We start from the raw sequence: 13,921 nt of genomic DNA on the forward strand, positions 1-13,921 counted from the left end.
ACCATCTTCATCCCTATCGCCAATTGGGTGCACCAACGATCGTCAAAAACCCGCTTGACCAATCGTCCTGACTTGCCCGATCTCGGTCTCGATCTCGTCTTGTACTTCCCTAGAGTTCGCTCGCCATTCTTACGGAATTGCCATCACGGAGCCCAGTTGCCGTCCTCTGCTGCTGCACTCGCGACATCACCATGTCGTACGAGTGGCAGGCCGCGTCCCCAACAGCCGACCCCCACTACGCTCGCGGGCGAGCAGACCCCATGATAGACCATCAATACTCGGGCCAGAATAATGATGTCTACTATGGCCATAGCCGCACTCGAACTACCTCGTCCAATATCTTCCCGATCATGCCCCCGCCGATGCCGTCGTATCCCCCGCCCAGCAACAGCAATAGCAATGGGTATAATAACGGTTACAACAGCTACAACAATAACTATGACAATAATTACAACAACAACAACAACAGCAGCAGCAGCATCAGAAGCAGCAACTACAACAACTACATGCCTCCGCCGCAAACCTCACCGCTTCCTCCTCTTCAGCCTCAATCACACCAGCAAATGCATCATCAACAACATCATTACCTAAACCAGCCCCAAGGCGCCCCAGCCATCCATCAACGCCGCTCGCCCAGCGTCAACACCTTCAGCACCGTCTCCAGCAACGGCGCCAGCGGTGGCGGCATGGCTCCTCCAGCCGCCTACCGCACGTCTCCCGTGTTCGATCTGCGTCGCTCCAACGGCAACGGTAACAGCGGATCCGGCTCACCCCATCCTTCACAAGGCCTCAGCTACGTCGCCCTGCTGCGCAAACAGAAGGCCACAGTGTGGTGCGAGCGCGCGCAGTTTGAAGATCCGCGACTTCTGGCCCAGCAACGCGCGGCCAAAATGCGCGCGCATCGCGAGGTCGAGGCGCTGGTCGCGGGAACTGCGTCGGGCAGGACGCTGACGGGGCTGAGCATCGGAGCCGGAGGGGGAAAGATGAAGATCCGGCATCATGGGAAAACTACTGTTATGGGGTACTTTCCTGGGGGTAATATCAACGGCGTTAGTGGCGTGCCGGTGCGGTTGAGTGCCACTGAGGTTGAGGGAGAGGATAGCGAAGAAGAGGATCGGTATCATAGGAGAAATAGCGCCGCTAGCGGCGGGCGAAGGAACATGACTATGACGGGGACGTACCGGTCTGGCGGTGCGCGCTGGAGTCCTGCTGATGGGCCCTCTCGGAGAGGCTCAGTAGTTGAACAGGGCACGGATAGCAATAATAATAACAACAACAACAGCGCTGGGAACACCACGCCCGGCGCTGATGCAGGAGGAAATAATGACACCGGCGGCAGCGGCAGCAAGGCTAACAGTTTTGCGAGCGGCAGCAGCGCGCTGGCTGCCGAACGTCTCGACAGCGTGCCGGAGCTGGCATCGAACACGTCTGGTCTGGCTGGAAACAGCGCCAAGCACGCGGTACTGACGCGTGAGAAGAGCGTTAAGAGCATTGATGAGCTGCGGAGGAGGGGTAGTGTGGACGAACGGACCATGACACTTACCCATGGGAGGTTGTATATTGCTAATCCGGATTGAGGGGAATAACTGGGGATGGGGCTGGTTCCCTGTGGGCTTGGTATTGAAGTATCTTTTTTTTTTTTTTCCGGTGACGTTGGAGTCCTATGAAGCAAATCGCATAGTTTATCTTTTTTTTTTTGGGCTTATTCCTATGCTGCATGTCTCCTTTGCAACCTTATTGCCAAAAGTCATTTCCTTCCCTAATATTCACGTTGGTCGTCCTAAGGATAATACCCCGAACTGAAGCAAGTGTTCTCCTTGGAAGGATTCAACATTGTAGTAAACGGGATCTTTTTGCGGATGAAGGTATCATGTAGAGGAGATACCAATCGTATATCTGTTGGTTGCTAATTTGAATATTTGACACTGCAGTGGTCAGTTTGCTTTGTGGCAATTTTTGGCAAGCCAAGACCTCAGCGTTTGGTATTCGGGTTCTCTGCTTGCTCTTCAGACAATGAGGCAGTTGGTCTGCTTTATGTCCGCTGCCGTATTTTCCCACGCCCATTTGTCGGGTCTCCCAAAGTGGCCATCGAGGAACGAACTTCAACAGGTTCTTGAGCCATACTGCCTAGAGGGCTTCAGCAAACCCTGGAATACGGTTTCAGCTTTTCTGCTCACTCGTTTTAGCGTCATTAAGAGAATTGCTCCACAAAATGTCACGATAAGGCTGGAAACTGATAGAGATCGACCGAGTAGCTGATCTCACCTATGCTCACCGTGGGTTAGCCTATGACAAGGACGTTACATCGGCTTGTCATGCCTAAGAGCGTGTAGTATAATCGTACCTACATCTTCTGCTACTGTATTTTGTCTATTCGGATTGTGATCAATGGTACGAGGAATATGTTATGACAGTTATCAGGAAGATACCTAGTTACACGATGTATTAACCTTGGACAGCTGCTCGGCCCATCTATAAGGGCAACTGAGGGGGGTGTGCGGCTGTGCCATAATATTAAGGTTTGGGTATCCACTTGCTTGCGTCTGGAGGTTCAGGCATCGACCCATCGGTTGTCTTTTTCACTCCAGGGCTTTTCTCTCATTCTTTTCTAAACTATGTAAAGTCGACGACACCCAGCCGTGAGAACTTCCTTCGAAATGCCATGTCAAACCTGCCACAGCAAGGATCTTACCAACACGCACTTTGTTGCATCGTACTGGGAGTTATATAAATCAGGCAAGAATGGATGCCGGGTCTGCTTTATTCTCTGGCTCTCTGTCTTTCGCACAAGCCGTTGGAAGCGTATCAAGTTCGATGGGCGCGACATTGACGATCTTCACCAACAAAACGATGATATAGGCTTCCTCATCCACTTTGATTCCCGTCCGTCGTCCAGGGTGTATCTGACCGACCGTCCCCTGTCTGGCATCAAGTTCCTTATTGACCCAATCGGTGTGCATATGAGCCCGAGAATCAGCATTCTCAGAGTCCCTGGCGCCCACCCTGAGATGGTTCCAGAAATTCCGCTATCTGGCGTTGTGGCCAGATCAGCCAACTCTCCGCAATGCTTCCAGACTATTAAAAGATGGATCGCTGAATGCGATAGATACCATGATCCTTGCAAACCTTCGAATATCGTACCAACCCTACCAACTCGGATCGTCGACGTCAATCCTACTCCTCATGGACTGCGACCTTATCTCGTTGAAACTGGCGGTTCCCAAGCTGGTCGTTACGCCGCGCTGAGTTATTGCTGGGGTACGGCTCGTCAACTGAAACTCACACAAGAAAGGCTCGAGGATTTCAAGTCAGGCATTCGTTGGGAAGATGTTCCCAAAACACTACAGCATGCTATGATCATAACCCATAATCTTGGTCTTCGCTATTTATGGATCGATGCCCTAACGATCATCCAGGACGACCAAAGAGATTGGGAACGAGAATCGAAAAAAAATGGCAGAAGTATACGGTAATGCCTACTTCACGATTGCTGCATTAGATTCTTCTAGCTGTGATGAAGGTATCTTTTTCGAGCGAACTGTGTCGATCCAGCATCTTCGTATCTGGCCTCTCAAACAGGGAGAAGGAGAAGATTACCTTGAGATTGTTGATTCAGATTCGCTCATTCCTGGCGGAATATACACCAGAGTGTGCTACAATCAGGACTTCTATGCGGACCGTGCTTTGGCGTACCGTGCCTGGACTCTGCAAGAACACATCCTATCACCCCGTGTGGTTGGCTTTACTATGGACGAGGTTATCTGGCAATGCCGCTGTGCTAATTCGTCCGAGTCCAACCCTAGCTTTGAAGGGATGGAATCGAAAACTCTGGCCGGGAAAATCCCAGCGTTACGGAAAATCAACTTTTTCCCCCATATTCAGACTATGGACATTCAGAACGATCCGCTTGCCGTGTGGGCTGCAATTCTGGAAGAATATACCAGCCGCAAGCTGACGATATCATCAGACAAACTCCCCGCAATCTCAGGCATCGCGGCAGCGATCACTTCTGATGCGGAAAGCGCGAGTATCTTTGGCGAGTACTTCGCAGGCCTGTTTCGAAATCACGTTTTCTGGATGCTTGCGTGGCAACCGTATCTGCCCGCGCGCCGTGGATTTAAAATTAGTCATGACTCGATCCAAAACGGCACAGAATGGCCGACTCGGCCTGAACGATACCGAGCCCCAACCTGGTCCTGGGCTTCAGTCAATGGAAAAGTGTCCTTGAAGCCGCACTACAGAAAAGAATCATGGCAGTGTTCTCTGTTGCACATAGACGATCGGCAGGTGGTTTTAAAAGGCCGAGTCTTACCTGGGGTCTTGAAGAAGAGCACGGCAATCGAGCCGGACTTAGATGCAAATATGACCTTCCATGCTAAGCCAGAAGCAGGAGATTCTTACTACCGGGTCCGATACGGCCAAGTGGAAGCAGGTGGAATAACTTTTGGTCGCGTTATCACTGATACGATTGATACCACTGTAGTTCGTACCGATGGAGATATAAAAAGCAAATTCAGGGGGCTGGTTGAAACACCCCAAAATGTTACCTGTTTACTCCTGGGGATCAACCATATATTGGTCCTTGCGGAGGTGGAAGGAATGCCGAATGTGTTCGAGCGAGTTTCTCTCATCATACTTTATGGTGAATCGGAATGCCAAACTCTTGTGAAGAGCTCTGTATTCACAGAAAGGGTGGTCACGATCATTTGAAGTATTAAATGCAGCGGCCCTTTATAGATGTTTGCTTGATTTACATGTTTCGAGCTCGTAATACTCCCATTTCTGTTGACATAAGTATAGCAGATGGAAAACCAGGAGAATGGCCAGAAATGTAGATGCCTAGTTCCTACTACTATCTGATATCCCTTGCTCATGTCTGTTCAAAGCAACGAAGTGGTAATAAAAGCTTCGGAACAAGTTAGGAATATGAAAATAGACCAAAAAATACCTCTCCGGGGAGTCGAACCCCGCGCACCGGAATGCTCAACATTGAGAATCCGGCATGTTAACCGATACACCAAAGAGGTGCTTGCTTCATTGCTTGTCAGAAGGGAGAGGTCATTGACTCGTTGATAAAAGGACTTGGAAAAGGAAAAGAGGCGCGAGTGATGCCTGGAGAGGTTTGGGCGACGCCTTCCGTGGGCTTTATGAGAGATGGGCGAGAGAAGGCATAGGACGGAAGGGGCAACTCAGCGAACACCTCCCGGCAATTACCCGAAACAGTCCGGAAGAGGTTTAGGTGGCTATGGGCAGAGGACCAATCTCTTTTCGAACCGCATTCACCCTCAGAGATAAAGCCACTCATGACCCTCCTCTCATAGCAGTTTCCTGTCGGTGGAGGTATTACTTTAAGCTGAGCTGCCAGGTTCCCAACACAACTTCGAGGTAGCATGCCAATCCTTATCGCCTGTCTGCTGGCAGAGGAACTCGTACGTAACAAAACCAGTCTTTTTAAAGACATGCTGCATATCAGTCGATGACCAAAGATCTGTGCCTCCTCATCGTCTGGGTTGGTCCAGAGATACGAAACAATATCGGTCAACCCGGGCCTGGTTCAAAGGTAACATTCGCAAGCCCTCGGCGAACGTCACGTTTCCTTCAGCAAAAGTTCAGTTTCATTGGACTCATGCAAGACCTCTACGTCAGCAAGCTTACCGATTCACCTGTCGTCTGCATAAGTGGGGTTGAAGCGTCCCTCCTTGAATAAACAATCGGAACGTTTCCACAACAACGGAATCCACCCTCGACCAGGGTGTCTTCAGCTTCTAACTGAGTAAAGCTTTTCTTTATGAGAATGCACTTTTCAATGTCTGAATACCATAACTCGCGAATTTTTTCCGAGACACCAAAATTCATTCTTGTCGCCGATTCTGGCCCCAAGGAGACGGCGTCGTCATCCCAGATGCCCGCCACAGTGGCTGTGCTTCTGGAGGAGGGGGCGGGAGCCAGATTCAAGAGCCTTGGCATGACGTCACCCGACCCCAATGGCAAGGCGGTCTCGGTTAAAATCAACACAACAGATTCGTCATGTTGCGGGCGCAGCAACACATGAAGATGCAGGCAACACAGCAGCTGATCGTGTTTACCCTTGTTTCAGCGACATGACCGGCGATCTGCTTGCGTCCGGGAAGTTCGGTTTTAGAGTGCGTAATACGAGTGAGGGAGGGATAAGCGTGGGATGATGAAGGGATGGTTAAATTTGAGTTGATTGGTCGGCAGATGTCTGGGCCAGCTGAAACGACCTGTCAAAAGAGCCATACATGAGCCTTTGGACACAGAAATGCAACAGGACGTTGGCCGCGAAGGCCGTAGGGCCTGATGTCAAGGCCAGGGAAGAGCCCGGAACAGCAGAGGACAGGTTCCAGGGCTCCTGTCGAAGTCGTGCACCCGTGCCCCACATACGGTTGTGGCGCTGTGGCCGTGTCCGGGATCTTTTGCGACGAGAAACACGACAGGATTGGACATCGACGCGGTCTGTTGCAAGCTTTCAGCTTCCTCCTTTCAGCTCTTAAAATCCTGGGTGTAGGCCTCCAAACAACATAATACCCTTTGTTTTCCAGCTTTTTTTCTTTCCCTTCCATTGAATTTTCTGACTCGGGCCTCTCGACCTGACCTGCCCCGCTTGTGGCGCCCGCGGTTCCATCCATTCCTCCAACGTCGATCTCTTTGACGAGCTGCTGAGTTTTTTGTGGCACTCCATTTTTTTTGACCGACTTCCATCGCTCACCGCACATTTCGTCCACAGCTCCTCAATCTATACCTGCTGCCAGAAACGAATACCCTATAAATCGATAATTTTAAATTCTTTACCAGCGAAACCGAGCCAACCATGGGCAAAGGGTCTTCCGTCGCCCTCCGGGGCCTACACTTCTTCATCCGCATCGTTCACTTGCTCTGCGCCATCATCGTCCTCGCCCTCTTTTCATACTTCCTGGCGACCCTTTCAAACCACTCGCTGCCCATCCACAATTGGGTTCGCGCCGTCGAGGGCATTTCCGGCGCTGCCGTCTTGTACGGAATCGTATCCACCCTGCTGCTGTGGTGCTTCCCTGGAAGGCAGTTCCCCTCATTCTTGACCATGATGTTCGATGTTGCATTCGCCGTGGCATTTATCTACGTTTCTGTGGCGAACCGTGGCGGAGCGGGCAATTGCACAGGGGAGGTCAAGACAGTGTTTGGAACAGGTCAGGCCGATCAGAAGGTGGTGGGCAAGGAGGGGGACAATCTCACTCCGCTACCGAAGAGCTTGGGACAGGCCTGTAAGATCCAAACTGCTTGTCTGGCAGTGTCGATTATTTCGATGTAAGTTGTCTGTGTTTCAGGATGGCCCTTTGGGCCTAGACTAACAGCTCCTCAGCTTCTTCTACCTCTTCTCGCTGCCCATCACCCTCGCAATTGTTCGCAATCGCAAGCGCAGCGAGCTGAAGCCAGCTCCTATCCTGCCTGACAATATCGACAACAGCAGCACGACCCAGCGCAAGGGCGGCCTGAAAGGCTGGTTGTACTCAAGCCTTGGCCGCAACAAGCGCACTGCTGCAGGCGACGCGGCGGCGCTCAACCCCAATGCCCTGCCGAATCACCCGACCCCGGATGATGTTAGGAACAGCTATACCACTGAGCAGACCCGTGTCGACAGCAACAATAACAACACCGCTACTGGTTATGCAAGCCTTGACCAAATGGACAATTACAAGTACGGCGATCAGTACGAGAACCGGTACGATCAGCCAGGGAACATTTATGGGGGTGAGACCTACGAGATGAACCAGGCTGGGAGGAACCCGTATGGGAGCCAGCACTATGAAAATAGTGGGGTGTATCGCTGAGGAGGGTGGTTTGATAAGGAGACACAGGTAGGCACGGCTGTACATAATGTTGGTGGTTCTGGTTGAAAGCTTGGAATATGCGGAAAGGTTCTAATGGTATGTTGTAGCAATGTCTAATTAGGCAGCGCATGAAAGAAGTTTTCTCTGTCTTACAGAAGATGAAGAATTAATCTGACAAAATTACAAGAGTACTTGCTTCTTATATACCGAAATTTTACAATTTTCTTTTCCCTTTTCACTCCCCCTTCTTCTTATTCCTTTCCCTCTCCCGTTCCTTCTGCATAGTAACTCTCCTCCTACTCTCCCAAACCTCCCATCCTGGCTGACACACATCCTCCTCCACAACCAGATCCCTGATCCTCAGCCACCTTGCAACTGGCAACTCCAGCGCCCACGCCAACATGCCTGTCTCGCGTAGCACGTACGTCACAGCGAACCAGGCGATGGCACACCCCGTCCCCGCGACAGCCCCAGCGACTACCTGTCGCGGCGTGTGATAGCTCAGGTACACACGGCTCCAGGAAACCAAGATTGCTATGGTGAACGCAGCAACGCTCACGATTACGCGCTGGGTCAGGGTCCAGGGACCGTGGGAGTAAGCTTCGATGGACGCACTAGCGGCAGCGAGCCCGCCGGCACGGTAGGCTTGCTGGATGGTTCGGAGGGAAGGGGGTTCTGATGAGGTAGATCTTTGCTCGTTATTGTCACACTCGCCGTCCTTATCCTCGGAAGCGGCCGCTGCGATGCCCTCAACGCGATGCAATCTGCTCGGGTTGTGGCGCACCATGAGGAAGAGGGTGACAGAGAAGGCCCAGTAGAACACGAATTGGGCGTGCGAGCTGGGCATGCCATAGCCGCTGCCTACGGCGCGATCTTCGGATAAATTTTCGGATAATACCCATTTGCGGAGGGGACGCTCCTCCTTGATGAGGTGCTTTAAGATGTAGTTGACCAGCTCGCAGCCCAGCTGGCCGGCGAAGGTCAGGAAGACTTCGGCCTCGCGGGTTGCCCAGAGCAGGGTCACGTAGACCACGAGGAGGGCTTGTGGCACGAGGGAAATATAGGCACAAGCATGTGATATGGGATCGTTTGGGTCCTGACAGGCTGGGTTAGCTTTCTGGATGACGGCAATGGTCTTCCCTCAGCGAAGGGGGGGAGAGCCCACATAGTAGACATGAGTAAGGGACAGTGAAGCCAAGGGAGTGATGTCATTGTCAGCCATTTTAGTTGGATGTAATGGGTAAAAGTGGTAATAATCAATGAAACAGCCGAATCGATCACCAATGACTTGACCACGGCAACCTCATCGTCTCACGGGAGCTGTTGGTGCAAGATGATTGGCAAAGAACACGTGTAGTTCTTTGTTTAGCGGCGTGTTAGTATCTCAACAGCGGTATGTAAAGAATACAACTGATGCAAGCTTCTTTAAATTCAATAATGTTTGGCGTTCTGAGCTCCTAAAGACCACAAATGCAGGATAGGATGGGCTGACTCGATAAAAGCAATGGTTGAGAAACGAGCCTGAATTGGTGTCGTCAAACAGAGCACAGTGAGAGAACAGTGAAAATAAGCTCGCACGTCTGCTAGCTTTCCAGAGCTCTGGGTGGGCCGCTGAGACGCGACGCTATGGCCAATCGGCAGCTTCATTTGCAGAGGCTGGCGGACCCATTTTAGGACAGGGGCATGGGCTTAAGGTTCAGAACCCAATCTCCGCCCCCCCCCCCCACATGAACGTTTGATGCGGAGGAGTGGTGTCGCCGACGCCGACGAGTCATCATGGATTTTTGGTGATGCCAATTGAGATTGCCATTGATTCAACTTCACATTCCACAAAATAGCGGAATCGCAGAGCTGACTTGTTTTCACGAACACTGCCATATTATGAGCTAACCTCTGCAATCGCCCTATATTTCATCCTACTGTTCATAACTCTGAAAGTCGCAAGCACACAGCCTGCTCCCGCACAGACTCTCACAACACCAACGCAAGGAACAAGTAAATCTCTGGCTGCTTTTCTCAGCTGTATAAAGCAGACTTCAACCCTGACTTACCTATTCTGGGCATCTAATATCAACCAGCTGCTCCATATTGCCTTTAGCTTTCTTTCTGTCAATATCCCTCCACGACCTGGACGTCGTCCCTCTTTCAGTAATCCTTCCTAAGTACTTGGACAAACTATCCTAGCCTCACCTCGAACACTGTCATGGCCACCGACCCTGAGAGCCAACGCGACATAGAACTTAGCTCCCTTGAAGCGATCTATCCAGAGATTCAACATCCAGTTCCAGACAATCCATATACCTTCGTCCTCGCCCTCCCCATAACCCCACCCAAGCCCGTAACCGTCTTCTCCCGACGGCCTGATAGCGATCTTGCTTCTCAAGCCCACACAGATGCTGGTCACTCACAAGAAGTAGTGCACTTACCAGCTCTTCGCCTTGAGGTTTCCCTGGGTCCGAACTATCCTGAAACGGAACCTCCCAAAGTCACCATCTCTGCCCAGCCGGCATGGGTCCCTCAAGACAAGCTCAGCCAGCTGGAGGCTGAAGTGTCAAACCTGTGGGAATCACTTGGGAGGGACATGGTTGTTTTCAGCTTCATCGACCATGTCCAGCAAGCTGCGGATGAAGTCTTCGGATTGATTAATGAAAAGGGAGTGCTGGAGGTCGATTCAGGGCTTATGATTGCCCTTTTGGATTACGACTTTGAAGCGCGGCGAGCCGCGTTCGCGAAGGAAACTTTCGACTGTGGCATATGCTTGGAGCCCAAGAAAGGCTCCGTCTGTCACCGAATGCTCGACTGCGGCCATGTCTTTTGCGTCCAATGTCTTCAGGACTTCTACAATGCTGCCATCAAAGAGGGCGACATCGCGGCTGTACGGTGCCTCGAGCCCGGTTGCGCGAAAGAGCGAGCCAACGCCGTCTCCGACAAGCGGCGCAAGAAGCAGGCTGAGTCCGTCAGTCCCAGCGAACTGCTCCAGATTCCCCTTGATAAGGATGTCGTAAAGCGTTACGTTGACCTGAAATACAAGATCGCCCTCGAGACCGACAAGAACACGGTCTACTGCCCTCGCTCTTGGTGTAATGGCGCCGCCCGGTCCAAGAGGCACAAGAAGCCCCAAGGCCTGGAGCTACCCGAGGCCTCGGACGACGAGGACAACGAAGAGTCCGAGGAGGACGATGAACGGCTGGCAATCTGCGTGGACTGCAACTTCGCCTTCTGCAAGCGATGTAAGAAATCGTGGCACGGCCCGTTCGTCTACTGCAAGCGCACAGTCGAGGAGAAAAATCAGGGACAGACCATCGAGGATTTGGCCACGCTGGAGTACATCCGTCGCTACACCAGCCCGTGTCCAAGCTGCGACGCTCCTGTCCAAAAGACCGCGGGCTGCAACCACATGCGCTGCTCTCGCTGCGATACTCATTTCTGCTACCTTTGCTCTGCCTGGCTCGAACCAAGCAACCCTTACCGGCACTTCAATGGTGGCTCGCCCTACTGCACAGGGCGCCTCTGGGAGCTGGAGGCCGGACAAGAAGCTTGGGACGTTGACATCGAGCGCGACTTGCAAGGTGGCCCTGCTACTGATCCCAACCGCGACCCTTTTGCCACCCATGTTTTTAACTATGACCAGCCCGAGCAACGTGCGGCCGCCCTGGACGATGCGCGCTTCGATATGCGAGCCGCGATCATGGATTTTGTTGGCTTTGATGATGACGAGGTTCTAGGGATGCAAGCTGCACTTGTTCCCCCTGCTGAACAACCAGCTGCTGCCGGTGCGCAGCAGCAGGACGAGGCGGAACAAGCCCACGGTCTTCCAGAAGACCCTGGCCAAGTTGCGGTCGCTCGTGAGGCTCCACTTGTGCTGAGGCTCGCGGCTGACCAGCCTGCTGCGGCTCCAGCTCCGGCTCCGGCCAACGCAGAGCGGCGTCCTCCTGCTCCGGCTGCTGCTCCTGCGCGGCGAGGAGAACGAGGATGGGGACAGATTGATAGACCTGCTGGCAGAGGTGGCGCAGCCGCTGGTCAGCGACGAGCAGCAGCAGCAGGACAGGGAAGAGGAGGGAATAATAATAGGCCCGCTGGTCGAGGAGGAGCAGATGCTCAGAGGGGTAGACGTGCAGGAGCTGGAGTTGCCCGTGGTCGCGGAGCTGGGCCTGTTCCTAATCATCAAGGACATAACATGAATTGGTTCCAGAATGCTTTGCGCGGTTTCCATCTAGATGAACTGTAGTGAGGGAGTTCGGGACAGCGTTAGCGGTCTGGAATCCAATTTACTGTACAGGATGACGAGGGAACAGTGGATGGGCAAGGTGTTGTGTATGATAACGGCTTTGATGTTTACTTCCATAGACGGCCAGGGATCTAGAGGCCTGGCTGGCTTCTGAAGATAGTGATACCCTTTTTTTTTTTTGCCTGCTTCTGCTAACTGTTGCGGTCGCACGTCTTTGCTTTACTCTATATTGATTATCACAGTGCCTTTTCATCTTTTGACATCCGTTAATATAATACTCAACAATGAGAGATCAACCAGTCCGCATCTATATCATGCCTGCCAGGAAGGCTCCCTAGTCTTATATTCTTCTCTGCATCGCTATCCCGTTGGTTGGTGTGCATATTTAATGTTCTTACTTTCATGTTTCGCTGGGCTATATCCAGGTATACGTGTTGTCAAGCTGTCCCTTTCTCTTTCAGTTTTAGCCATGATGCTGCTGCCATGATGACGACATTTTCTCTTGCGTCCTGATACCACACATTTTAGCCGGCCTTGTCGCTCTGAATTCAGTTGCCTTGCTCTTGGTCAGTAGACACTTGTCAGATACCCCATCGTACCAAGAATGTGATCTCTTCGGTCGACGCACCCCAGTCGACTCACATGCCCCTCCCATGGTAATCCTATCCAGGTACATGCGCACGCATATATTGTAAGTGGAGAAGATATCTGGCTATCTTTCCTATCCAACTCTGGATATCTTCGGCTAAGTAAAAGCATGCTTGTTTTTGTTCCTCCACAGAAGGGTTTCTTGGGATCTTCTTGCATCGCCGACGGCTCGGAAGGCAACCATTCCCGCCTGCCTGCCATGTGGCTGGCGTTCAGCTCGGTCGATACGCCTTGTGGTTTCTGGGAATTATGTCCATATCTTGGCCTTGTCCACGTATGCATACATACACACACACACACATACATACACACACACAGGCGTTATGGATGGATGAGCGGGTTCGTGGATTTCCGGTCCCGAGGAGGGAGAGAAGCTGCAGCTAAGCAACATTGCCTAAGCACCTATCATCACATCGTCTGCCCTGCCACGGCCTGCCGGTAACCTTCAGTGCTGTAGTGAAGGAGTTACCTCGGAGAAGGGAATAAGAGAGTAATTTGAAGTGCAGATGGGGATGCAGCAACGGCGCCAGTGACAAGGGAGCGGAAAGATGGAAGCGAACGAGGCGGCCGGTGAGGCGAATTGATGCAGCCGGACCGTTGAGAGAGGCCATGTCATGAGCACATCACCTCATGGACTGGTTTCTTCATATCTGAAGCACTCCTCATGTTTACTATTATGCCGAATTTGTTTACCGTGCTAGTAGCCTTTATGCAAAGGTTACAGCGTGTGAGGTCAGTATGTTGGCTCATCTTGTCGATTTTTTTTTTCCCTACTTTCAAACACTACAACTGTATCTCAGGTGGTTTCCTGAAGGCTTGCTGACGCATCTACGCACACCATCATCAATACTGCTCAATCATCACGCTACCTCATTCTCATATGTTTTCTGCTACCTACTCATGGTGACATCGGACCCTCGAAAAGGACAACTCGGAGAATATGCTACCTAGTGCCATGTTCCCCCGTTCTCCACTGCCCCGGATGGAACGCGCTTGGTAAGGAAATGAATGGTTAGGTAGCATTCCAACTCCAGCCAGGAGTTTTAACCTCTTTGCTTTCTTCATCCTATCTAAAGAGTTGGCTTTTTTTTTTATGACTGACAGACAGACACCGTGGTCCCCAGCACCACACAAGCTTCGTTCCGTTCGAGAACAACCCCAATGCTACCAAACTACGGTGCAGTTCCGCCGGGTCGTCGTCTTCCTGTCGCGGCAGCAG

General features: G+C 51.9%; 4 protein-coding genes and 1 non-coding gene across 5 annotated transcripts; 3 read left to right on the plus strand and 2 right to left on the minus strand.

The window, feature by feature from the left end:
* Nucleotides 1-191: 191 nt before the first annotated feature.
* On the plus strand, nt 192-1,577 carry CTHT_0065330 (uncharacterized protein; the record flags this gene model as incomplete). Its single annotated transcript, XM_006696771.1, has 1 exon — nt 192-1,577. One exon carries the CDS (start codon nt 192-194, stop codon nt 1,575-1,577), a length of 1,386 nt encoding a protein of 461 aa, XP_006696834.1.
* Nucleotides 1,578-4,945: 3,368 nt separating this feature from the next.
* On the minus strand, nt 4,946-5,027 carry CTHT_0065340. Its single transcript is given in 2 exon segments — nt 4,946-4,982; nt 4,989-5,027. It is a non-coding gene; the product is annotated as a tRNA-Glu (tRNA).
* Nucleotides 5,028-6,829: 1,802 nt separating this feature from the next.
* On the plus strand, nt 6,830-7,826 carry CTHT_0065350 (uncharacterized protein; the record flags this gene model as incomplete). The annotated part of the gene is made up of 2 exons (XM_006696772.1): nt 6,830-7,302; nt 7,358-7,826. 2 exons carry the CDS (start codon nt 6,830-6,832, stop codon nt 7,824-7,826), a joined length of 942 nt encoding a protein of 313 aa, XP_006696835.1.
* A 235-nt stretch (nt 7,827-8,061) lies between these two features.
* Nucleotides 8,062-9,473, minus strand: CTHT_0065360 (dolichyldiphosphatase-like protein; the record flags this gene model as incomplete). The annotated part of the gene is made up of 2 exons (XM_006696773.1): nt 8,062-8,922; nt 9,405-9,473. The coding sequence occupies 2 exons, from the start codon at nt 9,471-9,473 to the stop codon at nt 8,062-8,064; spliced, it is 930 nt and encodes a 309-aa protein (XP_006696836.1).
* Nucleotides 9,474-10,029: 556 nt separating this feature from the next.
* Nucleotides 10,030-12,007, plus strand: CTHT_0065370 (uncharacterized protein; the record flags this gene model as incomplete). The annotated part of the gene is made up of 2 exons (XM_006696774.1): nt 10,030-11,658; nt 11,726-12,007. 2 exons carry the CDS (start codon nt 10,030-10,032, stop codon nt 12,005-12,007), a joined length of 1,911 nt encoding a protein of 636 aa, XP_006696837.1.
* Nucleotides 12,008-13,921: the final 1,914 nt, after the last annotated feature.

Source organism: Thermochaetoides thermophila (assembly GCF_000221225.1).
Source record: "Thermochaetoides thermophila DSM 1495 unplaced genomic scaffold scf7180000011822, whole genome shotgun sequence".
Taxonomy (NCBI): domain Eukaryota; kingdom Fungi; phylum Ascomycota; class Sordariomycetes; order Sordariales; family Chaetomiaceae; genus Thermochaetoides; species Thermochaetoides thermophila.